The following is a 21,002-nucleotide window of genomic DNA, read 5'->3' as shown; positions in this document are numbered from 1 at the left end:
TGGAGAGTGGGAGTCAGTTCAGCTTTAAGATGCCTAAATGTAGGTCTCTACATGTTTTCTCAGTGTCTTTCCCATTATGGTCTAATGAGTTCTGATAAATGCAGCCAATGGAGCCTGAAGGTTGTTTCATGTAATTTGCTGTTTCAGAGATCTACATTGAGGTGAACTGGACTGATTCCTGGCTCCATTAGTGGTATTGAAAAGACCAATAGGATATGGCCACAAGTTGAATGAGGGGTGATTTAGATTTGACATTAAGGAAAATTGCTTTTCCAAAAGGGTTGTCAGGCACTGGAACAGGCAGCCTAGGGAAGCAATAAAGTCACCATCCCTGGGGGTATTTGAGATGTGTAGATGTGGTGCTTAGGGACATGGTTTAGTGGTGAACATGGTAGTGCTGGGTTAATGGTTGGGCTTTATGTTCTTAGAGGTCTTTTCCAACCTGAACAATTCTGTGATGTCTTTAAGAATAAAGGAAGTTTAGATATCCATACTTAGGTGCCCAAATTACTCCTGTGTGGGATGTCTTAGAGATTTGCAGACCCATAGCCAGTTTCTGTACAGAGCAAGGCATTTCCACAGCTGAACTGTGCAGGCAGGTTGACTGAGGTTTTACCTGTCTTAGGAGTTAAGTATTTCTGCAGTATTGCTGGATTCTTGTTTTGTTTTAAACTGTTCCTTCAGGCAGCCAACCACTTCTCAGCAATATACGAAGTGATGTGATTCATCTGTCACATGTTAGTGGTTTGTTTGTTCAGTGCAGAGCTCGACCTTTCTGGGCACTGGTCTTGGGTGTGTAAAACTTACTTTTCCTTGACAGCTTCAGAAATGGGAGTTATTGAGCTGCAGCTTTCCAATCCCTGTTTGCCTCTCAGCTAGCATGTTTGTAGCAGGTTAAATAAACCAGAGATCACTGGAGGGGCTGCTCATGTTTGCAGCTTCTCTCAAGGCTATCCTCTTTTGGGATGTGCTGGGAAGAGAGAAGCTGGGAGTTGCTGGCAGGCTGCAAGCCAGGTTCACTGGGAAAATATTGCATGGGCTTTGACTTCCAGCTAAATCCATGTGGCAACATAATATTTATGGAGCAGGGAACTAGTGTAATGCAAGGGGTATCTGTCATTTTGCCAATATGTGGTGACCAGCAGTGATGCCAGATGCAAGTGATAGGCATGACTGAGCAGTAAATGCAGGCAGAAGCATGGGTGTAGGTGCAAGGACACTTCCCATGAATCTCCCAGGGTCAGATGTGGAATTGAAGACGGAGCAGGCTTAACTTCCAAGCTGACATGATTCACTGGACCATGTAGGAAGCTTGTTACTAGCTGTCAGGAGTGCATTTTGGTAGGGATGATTGCCAGTAGCCTGTCAGAGCCCATTTAGGTTGGGAATATTGCAGATGTCCTAGTTCTCTTTCCTCTGAATTGAACTCTGCTGCTGCTGTGTGTATGTTGAGGAGAGGAGGGGGGAGCACCTGTCCTTACGTTTGATTGCATACTTGAGCTGAGCCTTCATAACAAGCCTTTGGGCATTGCCTCAGTATGCCTCATTTCCCACCTAGCACCAGCCTCTACAGGTGGCATTCAGCTGCTTTATTTTTTTTTTTTTTTAATACTCTTCCTTGTGGTTTTACTGTCATCAAATCTAGATTTGGAAACAAGTAGTACTTCTGAGGAATTTTATTACTACTATTATCTGTTCTTCCCTGTTTTCAGTGGATTGTTTGTGTGCTGAGATATCCCAAGTTGTCTTAGGTTTCCAATTCTTTCTTCAGAGTTTCTAACTGCAGCTTCAAAGTTCTCACTTCATTTTACTGTAAATTTAACTTAGCTTGAGGAAAAATAAAATAAGGATGGACCTCATAAAATAATTTGCAAGGAAGGTTCCTTGGCTACCATGCAGGACTTCCTTTTCTCCTTCTATTTGTGTGCAAACCTGATAAACAACAAGTAGTGGGAACATTCCTGCAGTTTGATTTGGCAACTTAGGCCACTTCTGCTGAAAGATTGCCTTAAAAACAAGGCTTGCTGACTGTAGGGAGGATGGGTGAAAACAGCCTGTGTGTGTGATTGAATTGGAAATGTGATTTTTAAATTTTTTTTCAAGGCCCCCACAATATTTTCTCCCTTTCAAGAAGTATTAAGCTTGAGGCTGTTCAGTGGGGGAGTGCCAAGTGAGCTGGAAAAGTTAAACCTTGCCTCTAGTGACAGAAGGCTCTATTGTTGCAAAGTTTCAATCTCACTGAGAGTCCTGAAGGCAAGCAGAATAAAATTTCTAACAGAAGATGAGGCTTGTGACAGCTTTCTGAAGTCTTCTCTGAACGAAGATAAGTTGTTTGCTGTTTACTGCTACTTCAGTGTCTTTACTGTTTTTATTTTCCTGCAGGGGAGTGCTCAAGTACCAGACCAATTTAGAGGAGCACCCTCCTGGTTGCTTTAATCCCAACAAAACACTCCAGAACCTGACCCTGCCAAAGGCTTTTGAGGAGCTGGTTCCTGACTCTGCTACTGAGCCTTTCCCAGGGGACCTGCCAGCAGCAGAACCCTTTGTACAAAACAGCTTTGTGAGAGTTTGTTCCGAGGAGCCCAGGTTCCAGTCGCACTTCCCAGAGGTCTGTATGATCCCACATTTCAGGTATTAAAAGCCCTGCCAAGCCTTTCAGTCAGCCATAACCACTAATTATTGCTTTTCCAGACCAGATGTTTTAATAATGGAAAATATTATTAAAACCTTTTGAGGCATTCAAAGGTTTGGTGGGGCAAAAACAATCTGTATTTAACCCTGAAGTGCATTACAATGTGATGCATAGAACAGAAAGGGTGAAAAAAATGTCAAGAGATTGGCCATAATGTTCTTTTTTGAACAACACCATAAGAGATGTATTGATCCTGCTAAAAATGTGATTTTACAGCCTAGCATTTCAGAGCAAACATTTATATAACATTTTGTAAGGTCCTTTTGTAAGCATTGTGTGGCAGCAGTTAATTGAAATAATCAAGCTCCATTTGTTCTCTTTTTTACCATGCGGATGCAAGTCCTAATACTCATTTCTGGGTTGCAGTTGGTTGTGGTTTGGCTTTTATAGTCTGTTGTTTGCAGACAGGCTTGTTTTGTATGTGGCATGGGTAAATGAGTATGATGACAGTGGGGACAGAAAAGCCTTTTCTTTTTCTGTTTCCCATTTTCCTTTTGTTTCTTTGTTTTGTGGCAGCAGCTTTTTCTTCATCCAAAATTTTCTCTTTTCTTTTGAGAAAAAATGAGCTGGGCTGTATTAGCAAGTAGCCTGAGGAAGCTTGCAAATATGGAGTTCATGAGCCCAAGGCCCACCATTTGAGATGGTCCCATAACAGACCCCACAGGAGTTTTTCTTTATTATTACCACCATTGTTTTCTGTTGAGCATGTGCCCTCCTTTCTAGCTGCACTGGGAAACCATTTTTATATGGAGCATGTAATCCTAATAAGAAACAGTTAATTCTATACATTGAATTCTTCCCAGAAAGCTCTTTGGATTGCTATTTTGTTATGGTAATACTCCTGAATGATAAGCATCAGTGGCTCCTTATGACCCACAGGACAGCAAGGAGTCTTCTTAGGGGCTTAAGATGCCTGCTTTAGAGTCATGGAAAGAAATGGCTACTCACTGTTCTCCTGACAGCTTTGAAACACCACTTAGGACTTTTTTGGATTTGGAAATATTGTAATACCAACTTAAAAAAAAAAAAAAAAATAAAAAGCTGTGAGCTACTGAAACTTGTAAGGCTTTGTTGAAAGTAAATGCTCTGCTAGATGCAAGAGATTTTGATATGTAATGTCAGAAATTGGGAAGGGACAGAAGATGGATGAGGATTGAGGGCACTTCAGTGCCACAGTTTGAATGACTGAGCAGATGTGGAATTAGTGGATAAGTGTGCCATAAGCTATCGGTGATTGACTCTTAGGCTGGGGTTTAGTTGAGCAGCTACAAATGTCTCCATCTGGAGCAGTCACCCAGGACTCCCCATATAATCAGTGCAGAGAAATGGGCACTTCCAGGGCATTTCCTGTCCAGCATACACACCTTCCATGGGAGCAAATGGATTGTGATTCAAAGGTGCTTATTTCTCTCTGATTTTATATCAGCATAATTTCTATAGCACAAGAATGCAGCTTTCTTAGGTTTTTACTTGAACCTGAGATGACAATAAGAAGGTAATAGTTAAATAATACTGTGAGTCAGGCAGCATTTTTCCATCAATGTAACCAGTTGCATAGTACTCTGGTACTGTTTCTTTCACTGCTGAAACCAGCTGCAATCTAACTGCATAAAACCAGAATAACATGGCAGCTAATGAGGTCATTAGCATTTTTTTTTCCTGATGGGTTTTATGATTGAAATTGCTTGTGCTTGTGGGTGATGCTGCTGGTTGGACTGATGAAGGCTTTGGAACATTCTTGGGTTTCTGCGCTGTGGGTTTCTGCACAGAAACTTGGGTTTCAGTGGCTGTTAGATGTGAGGCGAGATCCTGAAGGCACTGCACAGGAAGCAGGAGGCTGGAAGTCCCTGAGGTGGTGTTTGTGTTGTCCCTCAGACGTGGCTCTGGATTTCGGGGCCGCTGTGCCTGTACTGCGTGGAGCGGCTGTACCGCTACATCCGCAGCAACAAGCCCGTCACCATCACCTCCGTCACGGCCCACCCCGCCAATGTCCTCGAGGTCAGGATGCTCAAGGATCACTTTGAAGCCAGGCCTGGCCAGGTGAGTTAATGTGCCCCCAAAACATCACTTTGCTACCATTATCTGTAGGGATGGCTATGGCTGTACCCCATCACAGAATGTTTTGAATGTATCCTTTCTACCATTTTATTCCAGTATGTTATTCTCCACTGCCCAAGAGTGTCTGCCCTGGAAAGCCATCCATTCACTCTTACAATGGTAAGAAATAGTGTTCTTTTCTGTACTTTCTCTTTTATTTGTATTTGGCAAGCAAATGGTCTTTGTTTCTCTCAAGGTGACAATTCTTTCCAGCAGAGCTCATGTTTCATTTATGAGGGTACCAGTGAATATGAAATGGCATGATTATTATGTGTGACAGTACTCAATACATATTTAATTTTCTCCACTGCTGAGAAAAAGAAAATGTGAACTTTTTTCAAAGTCTTCCATAAGTGGAAACCAATAATAAATAAATCAATAAAATCCATGTGATTTTGAAAATTATTTTATAAAAGAAGTTTTAGCCATATTTCTAGACCTTAATACAGAAGGGGCGCAAATTGTAATGGACTTTTGCCACCTTCCTTTTTCAAGGAGAACACATTTCTGTGACTACCTTTTTCAAAGTCAGAAAAACATCAAGCTAAAAAAATTAAGCTTCTAAAATTGTCATCTGCTTTATTTTTATATTAAGAGATGTATTGATGACTAAAAGTGATGTATCAGTGAGGTCATAGAATGTTAGGATTACTACTTACTCAGCTGGTCTAGAATGGGAACTGAAACCTGTAGAGACAGGAATAATATGCAATTGTGTATAAATAGATCTGCAGTTCTTTGGGAATACATAGTGCAGACACCTAGTAGATTCTGCTAAAAAAAAATTGCTGTACTTACTGACTATATTGCTACAAAAGCAGAGTCTGAGGTTGAGTATTAGTGGAAGCCTTTTCTTTCCAATGGCAATAAATGCTTTTGGATTGCCTGAATTGGGCATTCTTCTTCAAGAAGACTGTGTAGATAAATGTTCATGTTTGATTGCTTTGTTTGGACTGATAACTGATATTTTATTCCTGCTGAGTAATAGCTAGTGCTGTAGAGCAATTGAGATTCCTGATATTCAGAGGGCACAACCAGGTCCAGTTCTTTGGGTTTTTGGGGTGTTTTATTTTGGTTTGTTCATTTACTTATCTGTATGCTGAGCTAGGAGTCACAGCCACACTAAATTCCACCTAAAATCAATTTTGTGCCAGGAAATGAATCTCACTTAAGGGAAGCTGCCTCTGTATAGCTTGGTGAAGCATTAATGGCACTTTTGCAAAGTTTTTATGGTTATTCATTTTACCAGTACAAACCAGACAACTGTGTTATTTATCTGTTATTAGTGGAAGTAGTCCACTTTTTAAGACCGTATAGTGCAAGAAGATTACTTGGTATGGAATGTTGAAAAATTACATGCATAAATGAATTTATGCGGAATGGTTTTGTCAGTATTTATTTACATTTTATTACATTAGTGATTGGCACATAAATTTCAAGAACTTATTTTAAGTATTGGGTAGCTCTTTCCATTCATTTTGCCCTGGTATAGCTATAGAGCTGGTCTGTACCAGTCAGCACATCTTATTTAAATGTTAATATTAAAACATCATGTTCCTCATTTTTCACTGTCCATCTCGGTCAAAATTAATATGATGGCAATAATTTGATCATTATTAGTAAATGCACAGTTTGGAAACTGGAACTCATATAGAAAGATTTAGTCTTCTTATATTAGGACACTGCTAAAACAATGGATTTTTGTGGTTTTAATTTTTAGAAATAATGTCATAAAAAATATTTGGCTTAGTTCAGATGAGAGTTTTGTCAGACAAGAGACTGCTGACAGAGACCTACTGAGTGAGGTCATAAGATGAAGTTGAATTAGATGTCAGGTTCCTTGCATGAATTGAGAATTCATCCAGTATTTATAATGGCAGAGTATGACAATGCATGTTATGAAAAATTATTTTTGTACATGAACTTCTAGTGCTAGGAGCTATGGAGAATTGATCCCTTGTTGTGAATTTGAAGTTTTCTCACTGAACATAAATAAGTCATTGTCCTGGGTTATATACAGATAATATGCAGTATATTTTCAATATGCAATTGCAGTTGATAAATTAGAATTTGTATAAATTTTACAATTATGTATTAAATATCTAACATAAAAATTAGCAATTTCCACTCATGCACAATGCCTTGAATACTAGGCCAGGCAATTTCTGTTCATGCTCAATCTTTTCCACTTAAGTGTGGTCATATCCTTCAAGATCACCTATATTTTCTAACTATTACAAGATATGAAGTTATCACTGAGTTGCCACAAGTGTATTTTGCTACAGCATTAACTCTACTGGAGAAAGGCTGTCATTAGTTAAATGACTTTTACAGCATAATGAGGACTCTAAGTGTCTAGATCTATGACAATATTTTTACCCAGCCTAAGCAGGGGATATATTTCCATGTCCTTCTAGGTCAGAGAATATGCTGTGGGCTGATGTCCTGCTTAGAAGGCTTTTTCATTGTTTAATATGATGCCAGCAGTGGGACAATGTTGGTAGAGTTTGTAGGCAAAAGCTTAGCACAGTCATTTTCCCACTCCCATCTGACCTACTTATGGTTACCAAGCAAGCTGGAACACTATTGCTGCTTCTTTTGTTGAATGATTGTAATCCCTGGGTTATTTTTCTAGGTTGGTGATGGGGTGGGGGGCTCAGATCCACAGCAAGAAATTCATGAAAGGTGTGTGTGGTTTCAGGTACTGGAAGTGCACTGCTTCAGTGGTTTCAGCAATGACTGCAGCAGTGCTGGAGGGAAGACTGAGAATGCTTAGAACCATAGAACACTTTGGTTGGAAGGGACCTCTAAAGGCCACTAGTCCAAACCCCCTGCAATAATCAGGGACATCCTCAACTAGATCAGGTTTCTCAGAGCCCCTTCCAACTCAGGGATGTTGAATGTTTCCAGGAGTAGGGAATCTGCCAGCTCTCTGGGCAACCTGCTCCAATGTGTCACCATCCTCATTGTGAAGCATTTCTTCCTTATCTCTAGTCTAAATCTGCCCTCTTTCAGTTTAAAACCATTACCCTGTGTCCTATTGCAACAGGCTATGCTAAAAAGTCTGTCTTCAGGCTCTATGTGATGTCCTGTTCACACTGGTGAAATATCTCACTGTGCCTAGAGTATGATTAAGAGACAAGAAATGACCATTTCAGGCATATCTTTGTACTCCTAAATGTGGGTAATAACCTTAAGTGGAAAGGAAGGGGTGAGTCAGCATGGAGGAGTTGTGGAGATATTTTACTAGTCCCTTCCCTTTTTGAGGTTGTGTAATATTTACAGTTTAGCTCAGTTTCTTACATAACACCAGGGTGGAGGAACACACAGGGAGGCTGTGTAAAGGCCCTGAGCCCACTCCCATTCCACTCTGGCAATGCTCCCATGTGTTTAGTCCAGAGCCAGGGAGAACTATGAGTTGCAACCAAGTGAGCATAAAGAGGCTTTATCCTTTTTGCACCCTGCCTTTGGGTGCCTTACATTGATAAGGTCCCCTTGAGCCTTCTGTTCTCCAGAAGTGAGAGCTGAACAGTCACAGCTCTCTCAAGCTTTCTTTGTGGGAGATGTGATCTAGTCCCATCATTGTCTTTATGGCCTTTGGACTCTCTGCAGTATGTTCATGTCTCTCTTGTGGTGGAGAGCCAGCACTGGACACTGGACAGAGGTCTCAAAGTGTGGCTTCACCAGTGCTGAATAAAGGAGGATCACCCACCTCAACCCTCTGGTAGTGTCACTTGTACATTGTTCAGACACTTGGAAATACCAGTTTTCTCTCATGAGCAGTGTGATTTCCATTTTTGAAGGGTGTTTCTACTGGTTTTTGTTCACTGGTGACTTGTTCTCACTAGTGTTCACTAGTGTGACTCCTTGTCTTTGGGAGGTCTGGGAAAGGTCATGGAGAGATGGCCCAATATTTGGGATTCCTGCAAGTGACCTGCTGGGCAGCTCTAGGTGTGCATAGTGTGCCATTCACTTCTTAGTGCCTTCGTTGCTCCATTGTTTTGATTTCATTTCCACAAAAAGTTTTCTTTTTAGCAGGTTCTATGATTTTTTTTCATTTTTTTTTTTTTTTTTTAAACACAACTGTACATATCTGTTGCTGTGCTGTGTAAGACAGTGTGAGTCACATTTTCAGTCCTATATGTGCTCCTGTCCAGTTTACTTATTTTGGGTAGGGCATTATTGCATCTTGAATTTGAATTTGAGCAGAGTACAGTCAGGTCCAAGATATTCTCATCTGTAGTGAGGAGAATTATGTTCTGCGTATAAATACTTTAGTTGAGTGTTTGTAAATGGAGAAATTATTTTTGGTTGTTTTCCCCTTGATGAGCTTTTTAAAAGAGACTTGACTTTCAGATCAAGTGCAAGGTATGGTCTGGAGATCAGACCGTCCAGAGAAACATGCTCTGCTTCCTGAGACTGACACTTCTTTACACTTTTTAGAGGAAAGTGTGGAACTTGTCTGCTGTGGAATATAGCTTAAATGTAATTGCCTAAATCAATCTTTAGAGACCTTTTTTCTTTTTAAAGGTTTTGGAGAGTGTTCATTTTCTCCAACATTGTTCTGGTGGCTCTTTGTTTTAACCTGTAGGAGCAAGAAGAGATTAAGGCTTGCAATTACTTTTTTTCCATCTATCTCTATCATGCATTTTCCCCTTAGTGTTGAGTTCCTTCTCTTTCCAGACACTTAGCTGTGTTACTGATGATTTGCAGCAGCATGAATCCATGACTGCATGCTTCCTTTTTTTTTTTTTTTTTTTGCTAATGTATGGCATCAGAAGCAGAGTCCTATTTAGAATATGTTAGTGTCTTAAGGCACTTTTTCCACTGTGTTTCTGGAATTTCTTGCATTAGCAAGCAGTGATTAGTAGTAGGCCTCATGGAAATAGCCCTTGTGTTTTGCAGATTTTAAGTGCTTCAGAAGATGTCCTGGGCTCTCTCATGAGGTCTCTGCTGAATCCACTACAGAGTCAAAGCACAAACTCTCACAAGCTGCAGTTTAGACCACTTGGCTATCAAAAGACTGGTGTCTACTCCCAGCAGCTCATAAAGCTCAGTAACCTTGTTATTTCAGTAGTGTTGATTTTCTTGTGGAAGGTAGGTAGGAAACAATTACATCACTTCATTTAGAATTTAGACTGTAACAGACCTTGAAATAAGGACAAGAGTAAGAGGTGAATCCTTTTAAATTTGGATGTGGCTCAGATCTGAGGTTTGGTTTGGGAAAATTCTGTTTTGCAACTAACATCCATAATTGCAGCATCAAATGATCTGTTATTCCAAAGTTTTGACAGTTTTGGCTGTCACTGGCTGTTGTCATTCCCCTGTTGCCTCCTTGGAGCTGAAGTCTGAAAATCCTGAAGTTTTCTTTGCTGCCTTTTTTTTTCATTTGACACATATCTAAAGATACTCCTGTTGATATTTAAATGCAGGTAGCTTGCATAAACACTTGCTGAGTTTTCCTGTGTCTGTATAAGACATTCTCTGCATATCCACTGATTAGTAGCTTCATGAGATAGAGACAGGTGGCTTGGAAGTGGCACATAAAAAGCAAAAAATCAAAACAAGCCAAACCAAAGATCCCAGACTTGAGACTCCAAGGCTTTATGAAATATGTGCTTTATTAATAACATGGGGGACTGTTTCTTCAGACCCTCCAGAGAGGGCTCTTCATTCAGTGTCTAGATCCCAGTTCTGGTAACAGCTAAGCAGTGATCAACTACTGGCAGCAAGAGGTTTGAAACATTCTTTGAAACTAGAGATTTTTTCCTGTGTCACAGTGTGCTCTGACCTCCCCTACTTTAATGCTGCATTTAATCTGCTTTTAAATCCCATTTAAGTAGAAACTGGAAGAGTCTGGTAATAAAAAGCTCCAAGAAATTCTGCCCTTTTGCTAGTTCTCCATATTTTTGAGCAGATGGTTAATTTGAAGCAGATCGCATCAGGAGGATTTGTAGTGCAACATGTTTCTTCCTTTCCTTCCACATACAGTTCTGTATGAGTAAGAAAACTCCAGAGGGTGGAGGGAATGTGTGCATTTTTTAACAAGTCAAAACTGAGTTTTTAGGAGAGGATAAGTTTTCATATGCAGATATTCACATCCACTCAAATCCAAATACATATTATTAAAGAAGAAGCTTGCTTGATTAGTATCCAAATTAATAAAGTAATATTGAATCCCAGGCAGAGAAACTCTTAAATCCATTAACCATCTCAGGATAGACAGAAGAATTACTTGGGAAGTTTCTGAATGTACATTACAAGTTATATAGTTTACCTGAAAGTCTCAGAGCTATTACTTAATCATAGATTTTCTACCTTTAAGTTTGTGGTTTTTTGTTTGTTTGTTTGTTTGGTTTTTTTTTTAGGTATGATTTTTTTTTTTGTAGATTGAGTTTTCCTCACTACCTCTGCATCTTTGTTGAAGTCCACTTGGTATCTGGATTTAGACATGATGCAATTACAAGGTAGTGGCCCTGATCTGTACATTTTATGGTTTTGGGCCTGATTCCTTGACAGAAGTCTCAGCAAATTTTATACTCAGTAAAAACAACATCAGAAGTAGCACATTTGCTTTTGTAAAAGAAAGCCAGTGTTTTGTAGAACCAGAGTTGTCTTTATCCCTAGATAATCCAGGGTTTATTTCAAATTGGTGAAGATCTTAACAGTCTAGCAGTGAAGTTTTAGCTCTAAACTTCTCTAAGCCAGGAATTTTGTACTGCATAAGGAGATGATGGAGGAACATGTGCCCTGCACTGTAAACTTAAGAAATAAACTATCCACAACAGGAAAAGCCTAGGGGCCAAATTCTGAAATACTTCATTAAAAAAAATGAAAAAATTGTTGGAAGGTTGCCTGAGTAAAAAGTATGTAAGGACATCAAGAGCTAAGTTCATACTGTCAGATAAATACAATAAAAACAAAGTCTAACATGATGACATTCTAATAAGATTTGTTAAATATCTTGTGCAAATAGTTATGAAACTTGTCTTTATGGGATGATTTGCAAAGTGTTTAGGGAAATTGTGAAGCATCTTGCTGGCAAACTCAAGAAATCCCTAGAGCTTGTCTGCTCTTCATAGAAGTAGAATATCTAGCAGCTGTTTGATGAAGAATTTAAGTAAAACAAAAATAGAATAGATTGATATTGCAGATGTCTTTAGTGTTTCCTTAGACTTGTTTGTTTGGTTTGGGGATTAATAATTGTGAGGTCTATATAAAACTCTATGTAAACCCTAACTTTTATTTAAACTTTTAGATCTTTTTCGGTGAGAAGGGAACACAGGAATTATTACACTCATATTCACTGAATCCCAAGCTCTCCTTCAGTAGATACTTTAAACAGAAGGTGGCAGATCCCTCTAATAAGCAGAGTTTGGAGTTTTTTGATTCAATTGAAGTAAATTTATAATACATGAAAAGCATCTACTGACTTTAGCAGGGAAATGTGTTTTCTCCCATCAGAGGTAGTGCTTCTAGTTTAGCTGTTAAGTCAGATTAGAGCAAGGTCTAGGAGCTGCAGGAGAACATCAAAATTAACAGAAAAGACCAATGACACCCTCCCCCCACACAAACAAGCAAAAAAAGAAAAACCTGAGCACAAGCTTTAAGCATGAATACAGTTAAAATATTAGAGGAAATTAAGTGCCTTGCCTCTTGCTATCCTGAAATTAAGACCATCTGGTTGGTGGGGCTCTCTGCTTTAGCCTGGCAAACACTGAGCAGCAGTGTGTGAACTGGGGAGTTCAGGGGGACACAGTGGTTCCTCAAGGTGGTGGTGATCTGACTGCAAAACCTGTTGGTCCTTAGATTGTTCTTTTCCTGAGAATCTCAGACCACTGGGAGCCAGTTATCATGAGCCTGGAGGTGGCCCATTGTTGTGCTTGGGGATGATTGGACCTTTTTGTGCTGTTCAGTTTCCTGGTCCTGTGTTTGTTAGCTCTGTGCATTGTTGCTGTGTGCCCTTGGAGGATTTGGAGCCTTGTTCTTGTGGTTTTTATTCCTTGAGGGAAAAAGGCTTGCATCCTGAGTGTCTTGAAATGTTGTGATTTGTTTTTTTTTTTTTCCCCAAGCCAGCAACTTGAGATGCATAAATTATATATGCATAAATATTGCTAGGGTTGAAACATTTTTATTTTCTCTGCTATAGAGAGTTGGACTTGATGGTCCCTATGGGTTCTGTCCATTCTATGGCTCTGTGATGTGTAGTGTGCCTGCTGGGGTGAAATGGTAGTCAGCAAGTTTCTTTCCTTGGTTGAGCTGCAGAGGAAAAGAAATGCTGATTAGTTTCTAAGAGTGTACCTTTGTAGTGCATCTGTAGCAGCAAGAGTAGCAGTTGGATTTTTACAGACCTGCTAGAAGACAAATGAAGAAATTTCATATTTTATATTCAACAATTTATTTTCTGCCACATTGTGTGCATTTTACAAGTACTGGTCTATTTACAACCCTAAGACAACACTACATTGAAAATTTGCATTTTCTTGTGGTGCAAGAGTGAAATCAAGTAGATTTCATAGATAGGCATCTCATAGATTGAGACCTTAAGAAAACAAAGGTAATTTTTAACACTGAGAGTAGTTTAACAACTGAGATTGCAGGGAGTGAATTAGCAAATGCTGAACTCCAGACTCAGGAGAATTAGTGGGTGTGGGTTTGTGGTTTGTGTTACAGAGGAAGTTAGACCCCAGATGACCAGAATGATCCTTCTTGGAACTGCAGCTGCCCAGTGATGCATCCTGCAGTGTTATGGTGTGTTTTTTCCACTAGCTAGGCTGCAGGTGTCTGAGGCTGTAGAGCAAGGAGTGTATGGCAATGGAAAGTGCAAATGTTTGGGATATGTTACTGCAGCAGCATGCTGGGCTGCCTGCTGGGAGTTGGCTCTACTGTGGCAGGTCTCTGGCTGAAGCCATGAGTATTTGAGGCATGGTGGTCTTGCCTTGATCATCCTGGCACCCCTGATACTTTAGTCATGCTCCATGGTTAGGATTTCCCCACATTCAAGATGTTATGATGTCTGCCAGTTCAATTAGGATAGCTGTAAGGCCAAGTCTCTAACAGGAAAAGCTTTTAACCAAAATCCAATTTGTAAAATAACATGAAACAGAGAAATAAATAGAGACATTTTAAAAATTCTCCAAGCCTTTGGGGCAGAAATGTGTTTAAAAGATTAAGTCCACGTAGTAACTTTTTATTTTCCTCTGAAATTTGCTTTATATGGGATTAATTAGTTAAACCAAGGATAGCCCAGTGTTGCAGAGTTCACCTCCTGTGAGTCAGACTGAAGTCTAGCTACTATTTTTTGGCTACCTTTATATAGCATGCCTGTGTTTGTCATCACTCCTCTCCATTTTCTAATGTCAGAATGAATAATTTTAGGAATGTTTGTATCAGTTCTGTATGAAACCAGACGAGCTGCAGTTTACTGAGCTTCCAAGGTTCACATTTTCTTGTCAGTTGAGAGAGTTGAAAACTGTTCATTTCTTTTTTTTTTTTTTTTATATTTTACAGGAGGAAAAATACATTGGTTGTGTTTAGTTATTTTTATTTTTTTTTTTCCCCCCTCACTTCTGCCTCTTTTCCAAACCTGCCAGGTCTCTGATGTGTTTCTCTTGGTGTGGGGAAGGATTCATTGGGTCTGGAGCAAGGATGGGCTGATGAGCCAGGGTTTGCAGTGCAGCTGGTTCACCCTGGCAGGCTGGAGCATGGAAACAGGGTCACTGCACTGTTTGCATTCCCTGCCAGGATATCTGCAAATCCCTATTAGGATCATATCATGGCTTTTTCCTCAAAGTGAGGGACTTCTTTGAAGGAGTTTCCTTTTATGTAAACAAATCCCACAGTGAACTTTTTAATTCCCCCAATCAGACACTTTGTTCTTCCAGCTGTAGCACAGATCTTTGTAATTTTGGTCACTGTTCAGGCCACCTACTGCAGCACAAATGCAGAAGGTGATGTTTACTTGGTGGTGCAGTTTACCTGAGATCAGTATTTCCACTGGAACTTGTAAGGAGCTTTATTTGCAGTGCCACTGGGGGTATGTAACTTGGGCATCCCTTTCATCTCCTTTCTTCTGATAACAGATATTCCTCAGTGTTATCCTGGTGCATGCATTAGCATTTCTGTGATAGTCAGTAATTAAAACTTAACACCTCTCTGAAGAGGCTTCACAGCTCTTATGGTAGAGGTGCACAGAACTGGAAACATTTCAGAATTAAATTTGTATTTTCTTGCTAGTTTGCTGTTGTCTCATCCCATTCCCTGCACCCCAACATCTAAAAAGAATGTTTTAAAATACTGAGTAGTATTTAATAACATTAAAATAACTTCAGTAAGGTGTGTCTCATTTCTTGTTCTGGACTGGAGTTTTGACTGGGAGCAGATAAACAGTGATGTTAAGTATTCAGGGTACTCTAAGCTAGAAGCACAGATGTTCATACCATAGTTTTCAGATTTCCCCACTGCTCATTGCCTTGAGCTGATTTTTGTGTGGAATCAGAGTCTCATAGGTTGGCAAAGATCGTTAACCCAGCACTGCCATCCCCACCACTATCCCGTGTCCCTAAGCACCACATCTGCATGTCTTGGACATTTCCAGGGGTGGTGACTCCACCACTTCCTCAGACAGCCTGTACCAATGCTTGACCACTTTTTTGGTGAAGAAGTTTTTCCTAATACCCCATCAAAATGTCCCCTGGTGCAGCTTAGGGCCATTATACAGTGGCTATAAAGTAGAACTGCTATGATCTAACAGTAATTAGTTTGCTCACTTTGCATTCATATGAAAGCAAGACAGAGGACAACAGAGAACCATGATCACAATTTAAAATAGATAAATAAAATATATTTGAAGTATGTATTAATCTAGTAGTGTATTAAAAATTAGTTAAATTATTCAGTTTATCTTGGCATAGAGATAGATAGTAGAGCTATGGTTACTGGTGAATGTAATTAATTTAGTGGTTTATAAACATAAAGTTCTCCAGGGATTGTTGCACAATCTGTGTGATAACTTGCATTTGTATTCCAAGTTAGATCGAAGGAAAAAAGGAAAAAATAAATGGAAAGTTGTTTTCTTTATCAAGATGGAGAGCAACCTGTATTCTCTGAATTTTATCTACATATAAAATACTATAATTTTGTTGAATGTGAAAATATTTTTGTATAAAAATAGGCATTGTATACTGAGGAAAGTCTTCCATTTTAATGCTAAGAACATAGTTTGGTTTCTCTGAGGGTGTAAATCTGCACAGCTCTGTTAAATTTAACAGAATTCCTTTGGCTTCCAGTTGTTTTTGGAGAAAGGCCAAATGCTGTCAGGTAACCTGATTAATGTAGACATTCATACCTGTAAAATCTTTCACTTGTTAAAGGTATGGATCACTTGAGGTTAGAACAAGATGAACATTTTTTTTTCATGCAGTTACAGTATCTGCAACAGTTAATTTGTGTATCATATCATTTTAATCAAATGAATGCTGCAAACAAGTTTAAAATGTGGAAAGAATTACTGAAAAGCACTTGTGACCTTTAGTTTAATGATGTCTCCTCTCCCTTCTCATTACAGACTATTCAAGTTTTGGAAAACAAGGTTGATTTAAGGAAAAGGACCTAAGATAAAGTGGCATTTTAAAAATTTATTTTAAGATTGAATAATCTTTATAATTTTCTACTGGACAGTGTACTGGGCAATAAAGGAGGAGTAGGGGACTGCATGTAGCCCTCAACATAGTACAGTGGATTGTGTCTTAGGGCTCCCAGATTAAAAGCAGAAGGGGAAAATAGGAATGTTTTTTGCCAAAACACAGTTTTAAAATGATTTTAATTGGTTTTGTTCACAGCCTCAGAGAGGACATGATGCATTTGAGGCTGTTTGGCACAGCTTTATTTAGCCAAGGCTCTAACCACAGGTACTTGTACATGATGGGAATTGTCTGGCTGGAAAGGAGCTCAGCAGAGAGTGGCCAGGGGGTCCTGGTGAACACCAGGTTGACCATGAACACACAATGTGCCCTTGCAGCAGAGAAAGCCAACAAAAAAGGCTTCCTGAGCTGGATTAGGCAGGGTGTTGCCAGCAGATGGAGAGAGGTCACCCTTCTCTGATCAGTAATATATCTGAAGCTCTGGAATTCCCAGTGCAAGAGAGACATGGATGTGTTGAAGGACAAAGAATCATGAGGATGAGTAAGGAACTGGAGCATCTCTGAGTATGAGGAGAGGCTGAGAAAGCTGAACTGAGGGAGAAGAAAATAGAATTGGCCTCCTCAGAGGCACCCAGTGACAGGACAGCACAAACTGGGATATAGGAGGTTTCCTCTGGACCTAAGAGAAACCCCACTATTTCTCTGAGGGTGGCACAGGTTCCCAGGCAGGCTGTGCATCTCCATCCCTGGAGACATTCAAAGCACAGTGGGATGCTCTCCTAGGCCACCTGTTCTTGCAGACCCTGCTCTGGCAGGGGGATCAAAGTAGCCAATCTGCACAGGTGCATTCTAGTCTCAGCTGTCAAATGATTCTGTGATTTCATGAAGGTGAAATATATAAGAGAATATTTTCATTGCACTTCATTACACATTCCTAGTGGTCTGTTAATAACACAGGAAAATTTACCCACTTCCATGATTAAACTTATGAAAAACTGCCTTTGAATATTTCTTAAGCTGCTGGAATATATTCTCCAACAGTCTGGAAAAAAGCCACTGCTTAGAGTCTATAATTGTGTTTACAGAGATGAAAGGGGTAAAATAAGTCTTCTGTGCAGTAAAAAAAAAATATAAATAGAAATTTCAAAGTTAAAATTACAGCCATATAGGCAAGTCTGAAAGTCAGAAGAGGCCTGTGGAGATCATCTGGTTCAACCTTCTGGTGCAAGGGCTGTGGGTGAGGTTATCCAGGGTCATGTGAAGCTGAATTAGCAGGAGAAATTGTACCATTTCCCTGGCTGCTATTCTGTGATGCAGGACACTTTCCTTATATCCAGGTGAAATTTCCCCTGAAACAACTTGTACTCCTGCTCTCTTGTCTTGTTGCTGTGCATGGTACTGAAGATAGAGAGCACCTTCATCTTCTGTGTAGCTTTTTGTTCAGTTATTGATAGACAGACATCTCCCCAAGGCTTCTCTTCTATGGGTTACCCAAGCACTTTCCCTTGTTGAGCCCTCTTTGAACGTCAGGTTATCCAGTCCTCTCACTGCTTTGGTGGTCCTTTACTAGATCACCTATATTCTTTCCCTCTTTTAAACTGGGGGAAATCCACTCCATGCAGTCCAGGTGGGCATGTTTCTTCTGGTAAGATTTAGCAGCACAGAGAGATTTTCCCAGAACTCTGAGGATGTCTCATAGCTGGTTACAAGTATCAAAATAGGTTTCCTAATGTCTAAAGAGAAATAAATCTCACTTTCATGGGATAACTTTTCAAGGTAGTGCAGAAAAGAGTTAGTCATAAGGGTGATGTAAAATATAACAGATTAGAACATATTCTAGCAGGAGACAAGGAGTATTCTGCCATTAACTTCATGGAAGCAGGGAATAAGAAACAATTTTGTGGAAGATGTGGTGAACTGGGGCTGTGGATAGTTGAGTAAGAAAATCAGTCAGCTTCCTGTGAAACACAGAGAGCCCTGGGAATGCCCAGAGTGAAAAATCCTACAGAAGTCTCCAGAACAGACCTTTTTGCTGCCAGAATACAACTTCCCACCTGAAGGGCTGCTTACTTGCTTTTATATGGATAATTAATCTTGATATTTTTGTTGAACAATGCTGCAATGAGACATAGCAAACACTGGCCTTATTGTGTGAAGTTTGCATCCCTGCATCTGATGTGTCAATAGAAGAGGAGTATTTCCATTCTGTGTTTGGTATCCTTGCTGAGTGCTGCTTAGTGAAGTGGCTGTTCCAAATCACACCTCCAAACTCCTCTGTGACCAGAAGAAAGGGTTAAGTCTGAATGGATTCTAGACATTCTTAGCTTCCCCAGCTGTGTTGATGATAGACTTGCTTCTTTAAGGGTGCAGCTGCTGGTGTGGCTGTTTTGGAATGACCTATTTACACCAGGTTCTATCTTAACAACTGTACTTTGAATGCACTTTGTTATTTTTTTTGTTACTCAGAAGTGGTGCTTAATATATTTAATATTTTTAGTGCCCTACAGATACCAAAGCAACGTTTGGGGTCCACCTAAAAGTAGTAGGAGACTGGACAGGTATGTAGAAAAACAATTCCTTTTCAGAGACAATGCCTTTACTTGAACTGTTCTCACTTTCTGGCTTCAGCACAATTGTTCCTTGACTCTAGTGTATTCTCACTAGAGATTGTTCATGCCTGTTTTCCCAGAGTTGTTTTTATTACATTCTTGATGCAATCCCTGCTTTATTCAGATGTACCATTTCTTCAAATAACATGTTTTCCCAGCTACTAACTGATCTTCTGATTGCACTGTAATAATTTTCAGCGTTCCTCCATTTCTGCCTCCTTTTCTTGTTTTTGGGCAGCCTGCTACCCATGTGCAGTGCAGTGCCTCTGTGCATAGCAGTGTCTGCAGAAATGCTGCAATGTGCAGCTCCCAGATAAGAGGATTTTGATGCCAGCAGTTTGGATGGCAGCCAGGCCAATTAATGCCTGTGGTACACTGAGATTACAGGTTTGCTTTCATGTTCTTCCATGATCTTCCATTGCTCTTTGAATGCCCTCCAGACCAGGGGTGTAAGCCAGGATTCCCTGCAGAGGAGTAGGGCAATTTGGTGCTCCCTGTGACAGTTGTACACTCAAGTGATAGTTGTCCTTATTCCTTAGTGCCTGACTTTGTTCTTGCTCAGCACAGCATTTCCTTCTAAGGAAGGCAGATACACAGCAGGGTCTGGTTCACATCTTAGGAGGAAATGTTCTTGGTGTTAATTTTTATCAGCCTGTGTGTTTGTGGAATTGAGTCAAATGAGCTTGTCCCCCTAACAGGGATTAGACCAATGCAGAGATAGTAAGTCTATGCATATTTGTTGCACTTTCCAGTCTGGCTGCATACTTGCCTCTGCAAGACTTCAACAGGCAAAGGCTTGGAGGGTAATGCCACATGCACGTGTTCCATAATCCCCCTGATTTTCTCTGCTTGCTTGAAGTGTTGGCCAGACAGGGGCAGATTAGCCTCTGGCCTGCCTCAGAATGATGGCTCTTTTGTTGTTGAGCATCATTCCTACATGGGAGGTGACAGTAGGCTATTTGGGAAAGTGGGGTGGAGAAGTACTAGCTAAATGATTTTTCCAAAGTAAGTGGCACCTTTACAATTTTCTGATTACCTCTGTGGTGTGAATTCTCTCTTGTAGCATTTATGCATTATTCTCCCAAGTCATTATCTACAGCCTCCACTGAAAGGAAGGTCTGCCTAGGCTGGACTGTGTGATATTCAGGACACTGTCACGTTACAGAGACCATTTATTGTGGTAGTTTTGCTAAGCAGAGATCTCTCCCAGTGTCAGATGTGCTGTCAAGAAGCAGACAGTTTATCCAGCCCTTTATGCCCATCAGTACCATGGAGCCCTGCTCTCTCTCATTCCCTTAAGCCCTGTGACAATTAATAATTGTCTCTAATCTGCTGACTGTTTGAGGAAGGATTATTATATTTGCCACTTTCCTTATTATCTTTCTTAAGCATGCTCTAAAGGCTGCTACTGCAGACAGGATATTAGACTGGAGGAGTTTTTATGAGACATACTGTCATTTGAGGTCTTTTCATGACCTATTCTCTCAGCCTTTATCCTATTTATTAAAATTCTCTTTTGTACTGCCATCTCCCATTTCTGACAGTTTATACCTGACACCAAAGAGACCTGATGATTTATTTCAGAGAACTCAATTACAAGCCTAAACTAAAAGGATACAAGAGAGGTGCAGATAGGCCATGAAATGCAGGGAAGAACTGCTTAGTTGAGGTGTTTCTTCTCTGGATAGCTTTAGCTTCTGCTGCCTGCACCTGGGAGATATGATGAAGGAACATCTCCTGCCACTAGCTGTAAGGACAGGAGAGGGAGTACAGATTGCTGGCAAGCCAATTCTGCAAGTTGTTTTGGGTCAAGTCTCTTAACTATGACTGACTGAGGTTTTGAAAATGTAATAGAATACCTTGTTTTGTAGGTTGGGAAAGCAACTGCATGTCAAGAGGAAATGGGTAATAGTATTTTCGACTCCTGATGAGAAGTTGCTGTTGATGGGAAGCAATTTATTG

The 21,002-nt window shown here is 40.1% G+C and overlaps 1 protein-coding gene across 2 annotated transcripts in view; it reads left to right on the top strand.

Moving 5' to 3' along the window:
- The window catches only part of NOX4 (NADPH oxidase 4), a 99,103-nt gene that overhangs the window by 21,496 nt on the left and 56,605 nt on the right, over positions 1–21,002 (top strand). For both annotated transcript variants that reach the window (XM_056493451.1, XM_056493459.1), the window contains 4 exons: positions 2,383–2,608; positions 4,568–4,732; positions 4,847–4,909; positions 18,929–18,989. In XM_056493451.1, the coding sequence (XP_056349426.1) occupies positions 2,383–2,608; positions 4,568–4,732; positions 4,847–4,909; positions 18,929–18,989 (515 nt within the window). The remainder of the gene's footprint in view (positions 1–2,382; positions 2,609–4,567; positions 4,733–4,846; positions 4,910–18,928; positions 18,990–21,002) is intronic.

The sequence above is a fragment of the Oenanthe melanoleuca genome, chromosome 1, assembly GCF_029582105.1.
Source record: "Oenanthe melanoleuca isolate GR-GAL-2019-014 chromosome 1, OMel1.0, whole genome shotgun sequence".
Classification (NCBI taxonomy): Eukaryota; Metazoa; Chordata; class Aves; order Passeriformes; family Muscicapidae; genus Oenanthe; species Oenanthe melanoleuca.
This window is presented reverse-complemented; position numbering and strand designations above follow the sequence as displayed.